Raw genomic sequence first — 17,495 nt, 5'->3', positions numbered from 1 at the left:
GTCCAATGTTTTTTCTTTGATAGCACCTTAGTTAAGAAATCAGAAATCAACATTTTTTCTGCCGGTAAGTAACTAACTTCTATCCCTTTTAACCCACTCCTTTATCTGGTGAAATTTAACATCTACGTGTTTACTCCTGGCATGTAACGTATGACTGTTGCAAAGTTGATTTGCACCACCATTACTCACCACCACCATCTGTCCTAAGACATTCTATAGACATTTTCCCGCTTCTGTGTGGTGTGTGTGTGTGTGTGTGTGTGTGTGTGTGTGTGTGTGTGTGTGTGTGTGTGTGTGTGTGTGTGTGTGTGTGTGTGTGTGTGTGTGTGTGTGTGTGTGTGTGTGTGTGTGTGTGTGTGTGTGTGTGTGTGTGTGTGTGTGTGTGTGTGTGTGTGTGTGTGTGTGTGTGTGTGTGTGTGTGTGTGTGTGTGTGTGTGTGTGTGTGTGTGTGTGTGTGTGTGTGTGTGTGTGTGTGTGTGTGTGTGTGTGTGTGTGTGTGTGTGTGTGTGTGTGTGTGTGTGTGTGTGTGTGTGTGTGTGTGTGTGTGTGTGTGTGTGTGTGTGTGTGTGTGTGTGTGTGTGTGTGTGTGTGTGTGTGTGTGTGTGTGTGTGTGTGTGTGTGTGTGTGTGTGTGTGTGTCAGGATATTTATGGCAACTTGTGTGTGAATAAGCCTGCACTCTGGTAACTTCTAAAATTGTGGCAACTTACACACGTTGCCAGAATTTTTTTGGTATTTATTTCACTAACATCACATCATTTCGTCATGATTTTGAAGCAATAAACTGAAAATCTGGTTTACATTTCAGTAGATACTCGTTTTTTGAAGAAATGTCCATAAATTTGTTTTTAATTTAATTTCTCTAGAATGTGTGTTAGTTTCCATTATTTAGTTTGAGGCATGTTACTAACACAAGCCAAATTATGGCAACGGGGGCGTGGTAAGATAGTGGCTCCCTCTACCCAACAATGCGATGTTGCTGGACCGTTATTTTAGTTCTAGTTAGACTTTAGAGTTGAGTTGCCGCAATTTGGATTGTGTGTAGGTGAAATATTAACATGTACAAAACGAGATTACAAAAGCTGAAAAATGCTGTTAACAAAATAAATGCTGCTAATGAAATTACATCTAAGACAAAACAACAATTACTCGAAACCAAATCATGTGATAAGTTGCAAAATAACCTTATATTTCTTCCAAAATATGAATCTACAAAATGTCTAAATAGAGAGGAACGTGAACAAGTGTTGGATTCCAAACACGTGCTATTGAATGATACGACTTTAAATGGTAAGTATATGTAATATTTTTGTACTTTAGTTTGACTATTCAATTCAAAATATCTATCCACCTATTTCACCAGTCAGATTTAAAAATTACTAAATGCAATTTACGTTTCACCACGCCATATATACAGTGCGTCTATAAAGGCATTCATTCATTATTAGTTAAATAAACGATAAAATTAGAAATACCCGAAACAGGTTGATTTTAATTTACTATTTGTTTAAATTATAATCTAGTGTACAGGGTAAACCACATTCGTGTGATTACATCATCACCATTTTGAAGCTTGCTTCTTATTGCACGACATAAGAAATTTTTCATTTTCTTAGATCAAACTACAAGTAGTACAAGCTAATTTTTTTAATTATACGTGGACGTTTTATTAAATCGTTTAGTTGTTTATTATTTTTAGTAAGATGGTACAAGATAGTAAGATAGTACAATAAATTTAAACTACAAGTTGCCATTTAATGAAAGCGGCAAATAGCTTTCCAATCGAATTACACACAGTATTTTTTCTACGACTACACGATATTAAAGAAATATGCATTTTCCATTTTCTTAGAACAAACTGCAAGTTGCCATTTATTGAAAGCGACATATAGCTTTCCAATCGAATTATACTGCATATTTTTTCTACGACCAAAAGATATTAAAGAAATATGCATTTTCTAGTTTCTTAGAACAAACTGCAAGTTGCCATTTATTGAAAGCGACATATAGCTTTCCAATCGAATTATACAGAACATTTTTTGTACGACCATACGATACTGAAGGAATATAAATTTTTCATTTTCTTAGAACAAACTACAAGTTGCCATTTATGGAAAGCGGCAAATAGCTTTCCAATCGAATAATACACACTATTTTTTCTACGACTACACGATATTAAAGAAATAGGCATTTTCTAGTTTCTTCGACAAGACTACAAGTTGTAATTTATTGAAAGCGGCAAATAACTTTCCAATCGAATTACCCACAATATTTTTTCTACGACCACACGATACCAAAGAAATATGACTTTTCATTTCAGCAGAACAAACTGCAAGTTGCCATTTATTAAAAGCGATAAATAGCTTTTCAATCAAATTACACACAATATTCTTTCTACGACTACACGATATTAAAGTTGCAATTTATTGAAAGCGGCAAATAATTTTCCAATCGAATTACACAAATGATTTTTTCTACGACCACACGATATCTATTCTATTATGCAGAAAAAGCAAGCTTCTGTCGGCGGTCCTACGACCGCTCACCTTTTGTTTTAAATGGAAGCCCTTTTTTTCAATTTCCGGATTTGCCTTGCTGAGCTGATTTCAAAAATGTATAACACGTTGCTTAAAATTGGTACAGGGTGGGCAGAAATACAAAAAAGTTTATGAAAATTGTTTATGGAAAGTAATACGTTACTGAATGTAATAAACAAATTAAATGGAATTATGTACTTTTGCAATTACTGTGATCCACTACCAAAATCAAACAAACGAATATTTACAATAAATGTTCAAATTGTTCTTCATTGATCGTTAGACAATGACTGAACCGGGCATTACTTTCGTATCTAACATTATGTAGTATTGCGGGTATTATATGTCTTTCTTGTCTAATTCGTCTTGTAGTTGTCAGATATTTCCAGGTTTCTTTGTGAAAAGATATCAGATATTAAATAACCCCCATAAAAAGAAGTCTAATGGGCATATATCAGGTGATCTATCGGGACATTCCACTAGTCCCATTATTTCTATCCACCTTTGTGAAGAAGTTCTGTTTAAAATTCGCGCATAGTTACTGCGAAATGTGGCGGTGCGCCATCCTGTTGAAACCAGATTCAGCGGTTTAAAACAGTGGGTATTTGAATATAATAGGAAAAAGCTGGATCAGATCAGGAATTAATAAATTTTATAGGGAATCCAGATATAATGGTCCTGTTGAATTTTCGTCAAAAAATATGGAACAATAATTGTATTTCTCACAATACCAGCCCATGCGTTGGTTTTTTGTGGTCTTTGCGTATGGTACTCTTGCATTCAGTGTGGATTTTCATCAGACTAATAACGAGTGTTTTGCTGGTTAACACTACCTTTCAAATAAAACGTTGCCTCGTCCTAAAATAAAACGTTATCAATGAAATTGTTATTTTGGTTCATCATATTATAGTCGCAGAATTCAGTTCTTTGGTCAAAGTTGTCTTCAGCAAATTCATGGATAACACGTACTTTATGAGGGTGGTATCTTATTCTTTTTGATACTGAAGACTTTCCAATACCAAAATCCCTTGATAATCTCCGCATTGTATATTCATCAACTGTTGGTCTATCTTGCAATTTGCATCCCTCACATGTCCTAATTCTCTGTATTTACTGCTCACCGTAGATTGTGAAATAGATTCACGATCTAGGTGCACAAAGAGCAATCCGGAAATGAAAAAAGAGTTTCCATTTAAAAAAATGGTGATGACGTCATCACACGAAGATGGTTCACCCTGTATGTTAGATTATAATTTGAAAAAAAAAAGTAAATTGAATTCAAAAATTAACCTGTTTCGGGAACATCTAATATTATTGTTTATTTAGGTAATAATGAATTTATGCGTTACTTTATGGACGCGCTGTGTAAATAATATCTAAGAGTGACATTATTAGGTATTTCCTATCACGTAAATTGTATATAGGAATTCCTGTACCTATGTATTACCTAAATTTATGCAATGGTTGGTGGAATCGAACATGAGTGAAACTGTCGCGTATTGTATGAGTAGCGTGTTAATTTGTATCCACATTTTATCCCAATTTTTTCAGATTCCTCTGAAAGTGAACCTAAAACTAGCGGCAGCGAGTATATTCCATCGTCTCATTGTTCAGACAGTCCGCCATCTAAGAAGATACACGTTATTCAAAATATCGTAATTAGCGAAGGAAATTTGAATATATTAACTGAAAATAATCAAAGCGATAAAAGTTTTGTTATAAACAAGTATCTTACAAGCCTCAACTACAGTGAAAGCCAAAAACCTATTGATATAATATCTAATTGTAATGATGAAGATTTAGCTGTTAGTGAAGGGTTAATTTTAAACCACAATGGAAATAAAATCGTTAACGTAACTGAATTATCTGAAAATATTTCTAATTGCAATAATAAAGATCTACCAGCAAGTGATGGGTTAAAAACACACTATGAGACATCTGAGAAATTCAGTAACAATATCAAAAATCGTGACAGTGGAGGTACAACAAACAGTTCTCAGCTTACTGATAAGTCCATAACGTACAGGAAAAAAAATTGTCGGAATGAAATTGAAATAAATGCAGCAATTAGAAAAAGTGGTAAAAGAGTAAGAAATAAAATTCATGCTTGTTACTACTGTAGTAAGCAAGTTATACTTATGGCAAGACACTTTGAAACCGTTCATTCCGAAGAATCAGAAGTAAAAAAATGTTTACTTCATCCCAAGGGTTCTCAAAAGAGAAAGCAAGCTTTCTTAGAATTGATTAGGGTGGGAGACTTCTATCACAATTGCAACGTTCTTTCTACAAAAAAAGGTCAGCTGATAGTAATTAGACGGCCAACAGCAGATGAAGCACAATTTGTTAGTGATATCAATTATGGTCCTTGTCCCAACTGTCTAGGATTTTTATTGAAAAAACATATCTGGCATCATGTGAAATATACATGCAAGGAAAAAGTTAATATTGATGACCAGAAAGAATCCCGTCATGTTATTGCCGAAAGCAATGCTCTCGTAGCTGATATATTCGGAATTGGTTTTACTAAAGATTTCACAAATTCAATAATATCAAAGTTTAAAAACGATGAAATTGGTAACACCTGCAACAATGATATTTTGATATTGAAATATGGAGCCATGCAGTACGAGAAGTATGGTGATACTCAAAACGAGTTAATAAGACAAACCATGAGGCAGCTAGCTCGTTTAGTTATATCCCTTAAGAGATTAACTAACAGTAGGTCGCAAACGCTTGGCGATTTTCTGGTTCCTGAGAAATTCGATGTGGTTGTTCAAGCAACTAAAGACATTAGTATGACCACGGCAGCTAGTAGTAACTGTAGACCAGAATTTCATACTCCGAGTTTAGCTTTAAAATTGGGTTATGCTCTTAAGAAATGTGTGGCTATTCAGAGAGGCAGTGCTTTAAGAACAGGAAATATGACAAAAAACAAGTCATTGTTATCATTCCTTCAGCTGATGAAAATGGAATGGAGCATACGAATATCTTCCAATGCTATATCCACACTTTACCGAAGAAAATTGAATTCCACTCAACTTTTGCCAATTACGACCGATTTAGTGAAACTTAGTAATTATATCGATACAAACATGTTAAAGGCTAAACAAGAATTAATGCAAGACTACACTAATAATTATAAGTGGACACGGCTTGCAACATTAACTTTATCTAGAATAATATTGTTTAATAAACGCAGATCGGGTGAAGCAGCAAAAATGAAGCTAACTGATTATATTTCCCGACCAACTTGGGCAGAGCAAAATACGGACGAAATAAAAAATTCTCTCACAATAATCGAAAAAAAACTGGCAGAGTCATTGACAGTAGTGGAAATTGAAGGGAAACGTGGCAAAAAGGTCCCAGTAATCCTAACTCCAAATACGAAACAATGTATTGATATTTTGATTCAACATAGAGTTACATGTGGTATTTCAAGTCAAAATGTATACATTTTCGCCAGATCTAATCCATCTAGTTCAAATCTTAGGGGGCGTGATTGCTTGAAAAAAATATGTGAAGAAATTGATTTGCAGAATCCTTCAGCAATAACGGGAACAAAGTTGCGTAAATATGTAGCAACTGTATGTCAACTATTTGACATGTCAGAAAATCAATATGACTGGTTAGCTCGTCACTTAGGTCATGACATCAAAGTACATCGTGATTTTTACAGAATGCACGAAAGTGCGATTGAACTCACCAAAGTAAGTCGATTGCTTATAGCTGTTGATAAAGGTGAAGTGAACAAGTTTGCTGGAAAATCTATTGACGAAATAGAAATTAAAGGTAATGTTTTGAATATTTAACTAGTATTAATTTGTTTGCTTCTATGATTCATTTTCTAGATCTGCCTACTTTAGAAGAAGATGAGGAAGAAGAACCAGAAGCTGAACCGGAAGGTGAAGCAGGAATTGATGATGATGAAAATGTTCAGACCATTCACAAAACAAAATGTAAGTGATTATTTGAACAATCTTAAGTCAAAACTAAAAAAAAAACAGTCAACAATATATGTAATATTTCAGTTGTAATCTGAGGTAACTGGGGCGTTGTAAAAACATGCCAAATTAAAATGAGAATACTATTTTTTGCTAGCAATATAATTTATTAATTTATTGTTTATTGATTTTTTTAGTAACCAAAGCAAAAAAGTCCAAAAAGATTTCCAGAGGTCCAGTTCCATGGACGAATCAAGAAAAGGAAGCCGTCTGCAATTATTTTAAACTTAATATTAAGAAGGGAATTGTACCAAACAAAAAAGAATGTGAGAAATGCATTGAGCTACATCCCATATTAGTTGAAAGATGTTGGTCAAAGATTAAATTTTGTGTTAAAAATGAAATTACTAAACTTATGCGCATTAAAAATAGCAAAAAGTAACTAATAATGCTGGATTTTTAGATGTCCTAGCAGTTTTATTTCAAGGTTTTACATTAATTTCTTGGTCCTAATAAGACTAGATTTATTTGAATTATTCACCAAGCATTTTTTATGTTTCAAGTGTTATTGAATGCATAATCGTTATTTTAATTTACATTTAATTTTACAATTTTTTAATTTAGATATTTCAGTTTATTTAAAGTATTGTTCAGAATTAACAACAATAATATTTTAATCCTAGTTTTGTAACTCATCAAATAAACAAAAAAATTAATGTAGATCCTACCTAACTGTGACACTTTGTAAAACACTTAATTCCTAGAATAACTGTATCTTACTCATTTCTAGTATAAACTACATTGATACCGATACGTGCTTAATATAAAATTTTTCTAAATATATCTAGATTTTTTCTTAAACATGGCAACACTGCTTTCCAAACACATTTAATTTTTTAATACTTATGGCAACCTATGTTACACACGATCACATATCTAGATACTTCTGGCAACTTTTTTACACACTATCGGTTGAAGCATATTTGTGGTTCCGTTGCCACAAGTGATATATATGCATAGCTTCGACAAAACGGAGTGTAAATCAATGGTTTCTATACACAAAGATTTCTCTTCGTCACGGTACTATGTTTCTGACATCTTCTCAATTTAACCACAATTGGGGCTTATGCACACGTTGCCATAAATATTGCACGGCGTGTATGTGTGTGTGTGTGTGTGTGTGTGTGTGTGTGTGTGTGTGTGTGTGTGTGTGTGTGTGTGTGTGTGTGTGTGTGTGTGTGTGTGTGTGTGTGTGTGTGTGTGTGTGTGTGTGTGTGTGTGTGTGTGTGTGTGTGTGTGTGTGTGTGTGTGTGTGTGTGTGTGTGTGTGTGTGTGTGTGTGTGTGTGTGTGTGTGTGTGTGTGTGTGTGTGTGTGTGTGTGTGTGTGTGTGTGTGTGTGTGTGTGTGTGTGTGTGTGTGTGTGTGTGTGTGTGTGTGTGTGTGTGTGTGTGTGTGTGTGTGTGTGTGTGTGTGTGTGTGTGTGTGTGTGTGTGTGTGTGTGTGTGTGTGTGTGTGTGTGTGTGTGTGTGTGTGTGTGTGTGTGTGTGTGTGTGTGTGTGTGTGTGTGTGTGTGTGTGTGTGTGTGTGTGTGTGTGTGTGTGTGTGTGTGTGTGTGTGTGTGTGTGTGTGTGTGTGTGTGTGTGTGTGTGTGTGTGTGTGTGTGTGTGTGTGTGTGTGTGTGTGTGTGTGTGTGTGTGTGTGTGTGTGTGTGTGTGTGTGTGTGTGTGTGTGTGTGTGTGTGTGTGTGTGTGTGTGTGTGTGTGTGTGTGTGTGTGTGTGTGTGTGTGTGTGTGTGTGTGTGTGTGTGTGTGTGTGTGTGTGTGTGTGTGTGTGTGTGTGTGTGTGTGTGTGTGTGTGTGTGTGTGTGTGTGTGTGTGTGTGTGTGTGTGTGTGTGTGTGTGTGTGTGTGTGTGTGTGTGTGTGTGTGTGTGTGTGTGTGTGTGTGTGTGTGTGTGTGTGTGTGTGTGTGTGTGTGTGTGTGTGTGTGTGTGTGTGTGTGTGTGTGTGTGTGTGTGTGTGTGTGTGTGTGTGTGTGTGTGTGTGTGTGTGTGTGTGTGTGTGTGTGTGTGTGTGTGTGTGTGTGTGTGTGTGTGTGTGTGTGTGTGTGTGTGTGTGTGTGTGTGTGTGTGTGTGTGTGTGTGTGTGTGTGTGTGTGTGTGTGTGTGTGTGTGTGTGTGTGTGTGTGTGTGTGTGTGTGTGTGTGTGTGTGTGTGTGTGTGTGTGTGTGTGTGTGTGTGTGTGTGTGTGTGTGTGTGTGTGTGTGTGTGTGTGTGTGTGTGTGTGTGTGTGTGTGTGTGTGTGTGTGTGTGTGTGTGTGTGTGTGTGTGTGTGTGTGTGTGTGTGTGTGTGTGTGTGTGTGTGTGTGTGTGTGTGTGTGTGTGTGTGTGTGTGTGTGTGTGTGTGTGTGTGTGTGTGTGTGTGTGTGTGTGTGTGTGTGTGTGTGTGTGTGTGTGTGTGTGTGTGTGTGTGTGTGTGTGTGTGTGTGTGTGTGTGTGTGTGTGTGTGTGTGTGTGTGTGTGTGTGTGTGTGTGTGTGTGTGTGTGTGTGTGTGTGTGTGTGTGTGTGTGTGTGTGTGTGTGTGTGTGTGTGTGTGTGTGTGTGTGTGTGTGTGTGTGTGTGTGTGTGTGTGTGTGTGTGTGTGTGTGTGTGTGTGTGTGTGTGTGTGTGTGTGTGTGTGTGTGTGTGTGTGTGTGTGTGTGTGTGTGTGTGTGTGTGTGTGTGTGTGTGTGTGTGTGTGTGTGTGTGTGTGTGTGTGTGTGTGTGTGTGTGTGTGTGTGTGTGTGTGTGTGTGTGTGTGTGTGTGTGTGTGTGTGTGTGTGTGTGTGTGTGTGTGTGTGTGTGTGTGTGTGTGTGTGTGTGTGTGTGTGTGTGTGTGTGTGTGTGTGTGTGTGTGTGTGTGTGTGTGTGTGTGTGTGTGTGTGTGTGTGTGTGTGTGTGTGTGTGTGTGTGTGTGTGTGTGTGTGTGTGTGTGTGTGTGTGTGTGTGTGTGTGTGTGTGTGTGTGTGTGTGTGTGTGTGTGTGTGTGTGTGTGTGTGTGTGTGTGTGTGTGTGTGTGTGTGTGTGTGTGTGTGTGTGTGTGTGTGTGTGTGTGTGTGTGTGTGTGTGTGTGTGTGTGTGTGTGTGTGTGTGTGTGTGTGTGTGTGTGTGTGTGTGTGTGTGTGTGTGTGTGTGTGTGTGTGTGTGTGTGTGTGTGTGTGTGTGTGTGTGTGTGTGTGTGTGTGTGTGTGTGTGTGTGTGTGTGTGTGTGTGTGTGTGTGTGTGTGTGTGTGTGTGTGTGTGTGTGTGTGTGTGTGTGTGTGTGTGTGTGTGTGTGTGTGTGTGTGTGTGTGTGTGTGTGTGTGTGTGTGTGTGTGTGTGTGTGTGTGTGTGTGTGTGTGTGTGTGTGTGTGTGTGTGTGTGTGTGTGTGTGTGTGTGTGTGTGTGTGTGTGTGTGTGTGTGTGTGTGTGTGTGTGTGTGTGTGTGTGTGTGTGTGTGTGTGTGTGTGTGTGTGTGTGTGTGTGTGTGTGTGTGTGTGTGTGTGTGTGTGTGTGTGTGTGAGAAAAAATGGCTTGGATGCGGGTCCGTTAGCCACATTTCGAGTGTATAATCCACCATATAACAAGCACCATGAAAAGGAATTCTATAATGGAAAGAGTAGAACAAGCTGGGTAAGGGAGTCTACCTCCTTCATAGCGGTCAACGGTAAAAACAAAAAATAAAAAAAATCTTCTTTATTTCTTTCTCCTTTATTGTATAAAAATGTATCGAGTTACCTTCTTTTTTTTTTCGATGTTCCCAAGTTCCTCCGCTTGGGAACTAGGTCTTTTTTCCTACAGGCTCACCGCTGTTAGGTAAGTGCTGTAGATATAATAAATAGCTCTAAGGGCACCTTTAATCCGGTCTGCGCGGGGTATCCCCATGTTCGTTCGCTAATGAACTGGTCCAGGGATATCTCGGGTCGAAGAGGGGATGGTTTTAGTTGGTAGGCGACCTGGCAGGGATGTCCGAAGGGGGCCTGTCACTTAGTTTGACACCGTGCCGTCGGCGTATGTCTCTGGTTTAGTTGAATCCAACAGTACTAGGGACACCTTCCCTAGTCGATTTACGAATCTTTCCACATCATTCCAAAAAAAATAATAATAATCTACCTCACATACACCACGAGGCAAATTTAGAAATAGTAGACTGATATACAGGGTGTCCCGAAAAGATTGGTCATAAATTATACCACAGATTCTGGGGTCAAAAATAGGTTGATTGAACCTCACCTATATACAATAGTGCACACAAAAAAGTTACAGCCCTTTGAAGTTACAAAATGAAAATCAATTTTTTTCATATATTGAAAACTCTTACAGATTTTTTATTGAAAATGGACATGTGGCATTCTTATGGCAGCAGCATCTTAAATATAAATTAAAGTGAAACTTGTGTACCCCATAAAAATTTTTTGCGGGTTTTGTTCTCTTAAACCCTCCCAAACTTTTGTGTACGTTCCAATTTAATTATTAGTGTGGCACCATTAGTTAAACACACTGTTTTTAAAACATTTTACATTAACTTTTTCGATAAGCCAGTTTTTCTCGAGATATTTTGAATATTTATCGAATCTACCACATATTAATTTGTAAAAAGGTGACTTATCTCGATAAAAGGTGACTTATCAAAAAAGACTAAGAGGCGAAAAAGTTTTAAAAATACTGTGTTTAACTAATGGTACCACAACAATAGTTTAATTGCAACGTATACCAACATTCGGGGGGTTTAAAGGAACAAAACTCCCATAAAATTTTTATGTAAATATATTAAAAAGAAGCAGCATCTCGATACAAACTCGCTTATAAAAAAATAGTAAGAGGCAAAAAAGTTTTAAAAACGTTGTGTTTAACTAATGGTACCACAATAATGAATTAATTGGAACGTACACAAAAGGGGGGGAGGGGGTTTAAGGGATCAAAATCCCCATAAAATTTTTATGGGGTGGACAAATCTCACTATAATTTTGTTTTAAGATGATCCTGTCATAAGAATGATACATGTCCATTTTCAATAAAAAATCTTTAATAGTTTTCGATATATTGAAAAAAATCGATTTTCATTTTGTAACTTCAAAGGGCTGTAACTTTTTTTATGAGCACATTTGTACTTAGGTAAGTTAGGTTCAATCGAACTATTTTTGACTCCAGAATGTGTGGCATAATTTATGGTCAATGGTATTGTTCTCCCATTGCTACATACGCAGCTGAAACATAAACCCTCAAATAAGTCGATAGATGTAAAATCGAAGCCTTCGAAATGTAAGTCTACAGAAGAATGTTACTAGTATCCTGAACAGAACACTAAACCAACCTGTCGATTCTAAAAGAGCTTCATATAAAAGACACGCTATTAAAAAACATAAACCGAGCTTACCTAAATTACTTCGGTCACGTAGCCAAAAAAATTATTACCTTGAAACTTTATCAGTTAAGTATAAATAATAATTATTGAAAAATCTCATTAAAAACAACAATTTTATTGATAAACTTTTCTGTCTCCAAAATTTTTATTTGGTGGAATGTTTATAGACAGCGTTTGTTCCCAAAACTACAAGAAAAGAATAAAAATTTACTCCAGGCTACCGAGTATTGTGAGTACAAAATTAAGAAAACGGCCGTTTGGATTGAAAGTAATGATAATGCAAAGTGGCATATTTTGGCATTTGGCTAGACAATAAAACTGTTCTTGGTAAAAGAATGGACGTACAAATACAAAAGCAGGTGTTCATTTATACATAAACATAATAAAACGTATATAAGTGGATGAGTACATAATACAAATGGGCTTCCTCATACTTGCCAGTGGCGGAATGAAACGATTTTAATGATCGAAAATTAATTTACTATTATAGTTGCGCATAATTTCATCAGGTCCTGGGCTTTTCCTGTTTTTCATTGTTTTTAACGCATGTATTATTTCTTCCTTTGTAATATCTGGACCTATTTCTCCTGAAGTAAGATCTATGTGTTCCAGGTACCCTCTTTTATCACCGAAGAGTTCATCGATGAAGTCTGCCCAACGTTGTACTTTCTCATCGGTCTCTGTTATAGCAACACCGTGTCTATCCTGAAGTGCGCCAGTGAGATTTTGTTTTCTTAGTCTAGCCATTTCTTTGACTTTCTTATGTAGGTTAAATAGATCGTATCTTTTTTGGAGGTCCTCGATCTCTTTGCATTTCTCTTCAAAGTGTTTTTCTTTTGCCTACTTTTTCATCTTCCTTATCTCGTGGTTAATTTCCTGTATTTATTGTCATCTTTGTTCTTATATTGTCTCCGTTGTTCCATCATATTCAGTATCTCGTCGTTCATCACTTCCTCTTTTCTCCTTGTGGAAGTATTTAGTATATCTTTACAAGGATCTAATATGCAATGTTTTAGTTGCTCCCAGTGCTCGTCAATGGCATTGGTGTTTATGTTCAGCTCTCTACAGTTCGTGTTAAAGGAATTCTTTTACGTTGGGTTCTTTAAGCTTGCGTATGTCTATTGTAGCAGTTCTCTGATGTCTTTTAATATTATTAAGTGTGAGTGTAATTTTGGCGATAAGTGGGTTGTGATCTGAGGCCACGTCTGCTTTGGGATATGCTTTTACGGCTTTAACAGCATTACGGTATCCAGATGCGGTAAATAGAGTCCAAGTTAAGAAAGTTGGCAAAATGATGAATTGAAAACCTGAGATAATATCGCAGCTCCGCTCAAACAGTGTCATAAGTCAAAAAAGCAAAATATCGAGAAAACGGCGTTTAAAATTTGTGCTATATTATTGTATAATAACTATTTTAGTCAGTTACACAGGTTTTTGAAGATCTACAAAATGGTGTATTAATTCTGCTAAAAATATTTAAAAAATATATATTTTTCTGGGTTGTGACACTATATGGACAAAATAACGAAAAATTTATGAAATATTACTTATCAAAAGTGGCTCTTGCAGTACAGAATATATTATCATTATTATTATCTGGTTAACAGACTTATACTTTTTAATGATGTAACTTTAAATTATACAAGTAACGATATTAAACAAAAAATACTGCAAAAGGAAAGATAAAAATAACTGAGTCACTTTTGTTGAGCACATACGCAGATTGCTTTAAATAAAGTAATCACATATACTGTCTTAACTCGACAAACGACGCTTTACACACATCTTAGATGGACAAATGCCTTGCACAAGTCGATATGTGACACTGTTTATGTTCCATGCACCGTTGATTTTGGTTAATCATGTAATGACTCTAATGTCATTTAAGTAAAAATACTTGAACTAAAAACGTAAGTAACACTTTTTGAGATAAGATTTTGTAGTTTTATTAAACTGTTGGTGCAATAAAACCGTTTTTATTTTTTTTGAGTAATGACACTATATGAGCGGAGGTGCGTTATTTGTTACTAATACTAGTCAACTAGCTCGCTCTTTGTTTTGACACAAAATATTTATCGAATTTTGTTTAATGAAGAAATTTATTTAAACACTAACTAGTTGTTATAAATTACAACTCAATGCTTAACTAAACTATACTATCAATTATGTGACGTGGTTTATTCTTCAAATGTCTTTCGTGAGGTCCTGGGAGGAATTCAGATAAATTTCTTTAAGTTGTTCGTAAATTCGCCGTCTTAATCGTTGTTCATTTTGGGCTTCCCAGCTTCCATAATAAACTTGCCTAGACAGCAGTGATGTTGAAAAAGTAACTATTCGTTACAAAGTACGCGTTACTTACGAATACCGAAAGTAACGATTACTATACAGAGAGGCAAATCGTTACTTTGATTGCTCTGATTACTTCGTTACGTCGTACCAATCGTATCAGAGTGAGTACCTATTTTGAGTATTGTATCTACAACAATCGATTGATATCGGAATCGGACCGGTATTCCACGAGTGTTCGGTATCAGTACCGTTATCTAACTAAAATTGTATCTATGAAGGGCGAAGGCTATGAAGAGTTTTACAGGATTACAGGGCGCTGAGAAGTAGCTGAAACAGAGGGAGGTATATCAATTAACAAAGCATGCACCCAGAAACAGATGTGGATATATACGATTTGTCGAGGTAGATAATTCACGCAATTTCACAGATCTTAGTTCCTTTGAAAATAAAAATGCAATACATTAAATTTTAATAATAACTACACACTACTCTTATTTGCATTTCCACCAATTTTTTTATTGAAAACCTTTTAGTGGAGTCAATGGAGGTGGATATGAGTTATTACCTCAGATTTCGTTGAACCTCCATCGATTTTCATAAAAATTGGTGAGTGGTTAAAGGATACCTCAAGGAACAAAGGTGACATAGTGCCAACTTGCGCTTTTTGCATTTTAGGGGTGAAATACACCCCTTTTTTAAAAATTATTTTTTAGATTTCTGAAAGTGCAGTTACTGTAAGTTTTCACTTCCTATTTTGTTGAACCTTCATCGATTTTCATGAAAATCGGTAAGTAGTTAGAGGATACCTCAAGCAATAAAAGATATATAGCATCAACTTGCGCTTTGGCATTTTAGGGGTGTAATACACCCCTACTTTTTAAATTGTAAAAAATGCAGATTTCAGCATTCTGGCTCAAGCAATCTCGTTTAATTAAGTAAAATAAATATTTTTTTACATTTATGTGCATGATTTATAATTTTTATTAATTTTTGAAACCATATACCAACCAAAAATCAGAAAATTAGCAAATCGACAATCACGAAAAAAATTAATCTTTTATATTTCCAAAAAGGCAGTCACTGAAGGTTTTCACCCCTGATTTCGTTGAACCTCCATCAATTTTCATGAAAATTGGTAAGTATTTAGAGGATACCTCAAGAAACAAAAATGATGTGGTACCAACTTGCGCTTTTATCCTGGGGGTGGATGTTACCCCTTCTCATGGGTGAACACTATTTTATTAAAAATAACCCCATAATTAGATAGAGGAGTAAATTCTAAGCAAACTTTCTTTTATCAAGTTTATAAATTTTTTATTTAAATAATATTTCATAATTTAATAAAATATTATTGGTACAGTAAAACCTGACAATAACGGCCACTAAAAATAGAAAACAATTGGCCGTTATAGAAATGTGGCCGCTAATGCTAGGTTTCCTTTTCCACAAATACATAAAATATAATTGAAAATTTATTTACTTTAGTAATTAAAGCAAATCTAATTAAATATAATTCTACAAACAAACGGAACATACTAAAACTAAATTCAATTTACTACAATATAAAACAATATCTATACGAAAAAACAACTACAAGAAAAACAGAATTTTTGTTTGTTTTACATTTTTTTAGATAAACGAAACATACTAAAAATAATTTAATATAGGTAATACATAATATAAAACAACATACTATAGCTACTACGAAAAATACGCTTATCACTAAAGTATCGTCTTGCTTCCATGCTATATTCAACAAAACCAACTTGGTAGGGCCTTTAATTAGTTATCGCAAATCACTTTGGCTGATTTTGTCTGCATATATATTATGTTTGAGGAATCCCTTTTTTTTGTGAGACTGGAAGGACATTTCTCAAGTATGAATTCACATTCATGGTATATCGTTGCTATACAGGGATAGAATCTGTGCAATGTTATGGTACAGGCTACGTTAAATATGAAGTAAATGTGGAAGATATACACTGGTTATTCATTTCAATTTAATTTGATTGTTTTTTAATCGTTTACAATATTTAAAATAATTAAAGACATAAAGTTAGGGATTTCAAAAATAAATTCAGTTCTCACTGGCAGGGTGGGAAATAATAAAGTGCCATACAAATTAAACGTTTTGCTGCATTAATAATTTTTAACAATAATAGATTATATTAAAAATCACTTGAACATAAATTGATTTTCTGACGTCAAATCACTACAATTATACAGGGGGTGAATATTGCTATGAAATTTGAAAATATAAACGTAATTATCTTTTAAACTACTTCGTATAACATCACAAAACCTGATATTTTAAGAAATAAAACATAGAGAAGAATCCAAAAATGTAAAAATATACAGGGTGTTCCATTAAACAAAAGATAATTTTGTTTCACCCTGTCAATATGGGTGGCCCTGTATATTTGGAAATGTATTTAAATTCTGATATTATCTATGCCCCAATCTCACCTAAATAAACTTTTTTCGTATCTCCTACAACAAACGACTAATTGGACTTCCCACAACCTGTATACATACAAAATCTCCGCTATAAAATTTTTTCAAAGAAAATGTTATTGGTTTTTTTAAAATAACTCCTTTAAATTTTGAAATATGAGATTTATCCAGAAACCATTACAAAGCTAAGTAAAATTTCTATAACACTGTATTAAACATAATTTTCTAAATCCTTTATTTTTTTTTAAATACAAGGTGAAAGGGCCCCGGTTACATGGTTCTCGCAGTAAAATTTAGGTTTTAAATGTTTCTATCTCGGTTATTTTTTGTCGTAAAAAAAATATTAAAAAAGAAAAAGCTTAAATAAAGTTAAAACTAAAATTTTGTTCTCTACCATTTCTTAAGTATATCGAGTATTTTTGGAGTTATTATCAAAAAAAAATGAAATTCACGAAAATTTGAAAAATTCTAATTTTTTTAAATCGTATTTTTTTTTCAAAAATATGCACTCTAAACCGGTCAAAATTGTTGAAGTTATTACTCATGTTAAAATAAATAAAGTTTTAAATTGGTTACTATAAATTTTAATTTTTGTGGAAATGACGTATGTTTCATTTTTCATTCCTCCCTAAAAAATCTGAAAGGGTCCTCTTATTTCCATCATAACTTGCTTAATTTTGATGCTATCGACTTCTTATATAGCTTTTTGATAGTTACCTTTAAGTACTTTATTAAAATGTTTAATATCTATATTTAACAAAGTGCATCGTTTTCCTGTTATTTAAGCTTGAATACTAAGATTTGAGTACTCGCGGAAAAAAAATATACATTCAATTGCATATAACTCACTTTGTATATGTAATAAAGGATTTTTCGAATAAGGAGCTTATTTATT

The 17,495-nt window shown here is 35.0% G+C and overlaps 1 protein-coding gene across 1 annotated transcript; it reads left to right on the top strand.

Moving 5' to 3' along the window:
- The first annotated feature begins 1,057 nt into the window (after positions 1 to 1,057).
- Positions 1,058 to 6,919, top strand: LOC126891118 (uncharacterized). The gene is made up of 4 exons (XM_050660298.1): positions 1,058 to 1,289; positions 4,088 to 6,325; positions 6,385 to 6,492; positions 6,675 to 6,919. The coding sequence occupies exons 1-4, from the start codon at positions 1,058 to 1,060 to the stop codon at positions 6,917 to 6,919; spliced, it is 2,823 nt and encodes a 940-aa protein (XP_050516255.1).
- Positions 6,920 to 17,495: the final 10,576 nt, after the last annotated feature.

The sequence above is a fragment of the Diabrotica virgifera genome, chromosome 9 (genome assembly GCF_917563875.1).
Source record: "Diabrotica virgifera virgifera chromosome 9, PGI_DIABVI_V3a".
Taxonomy (NCBI): Eukaryota; Metazoa; Arthropoda; class Insecta; order Coleoptera; family Chrysomelidae; genus Diabrotica; species Diabrotica virgifera.
This window is presented reverse-complemented; position numbering and strand designations above follow the sequence as displayed.

Excerpts from the sequence above, each read along its gene's own strand:
- LOC126891118 (XM_050660298.1), top strand. The coding sequence starts at position 1,058 with ATGTACAAAACGAGATTACAAAAGCTGAAAAATGCTGTTAACAAAATA. Across the intron at positions 1,290-4,087 it reads GAATGATACGACTTTAAATG|ATTCCTCTGAAAGTGAACCT; the intron begins GTAAGTATATGT and ends CAATTTTTTCAG. Across the intron at positions 6,326-6,384 it reads TGACGAAATAGAAATTAAAG|ATCTGCCTACTTTAGAAGAA; the intron begins GTAATGTTTTGA and ends TTCATTTTCTAG.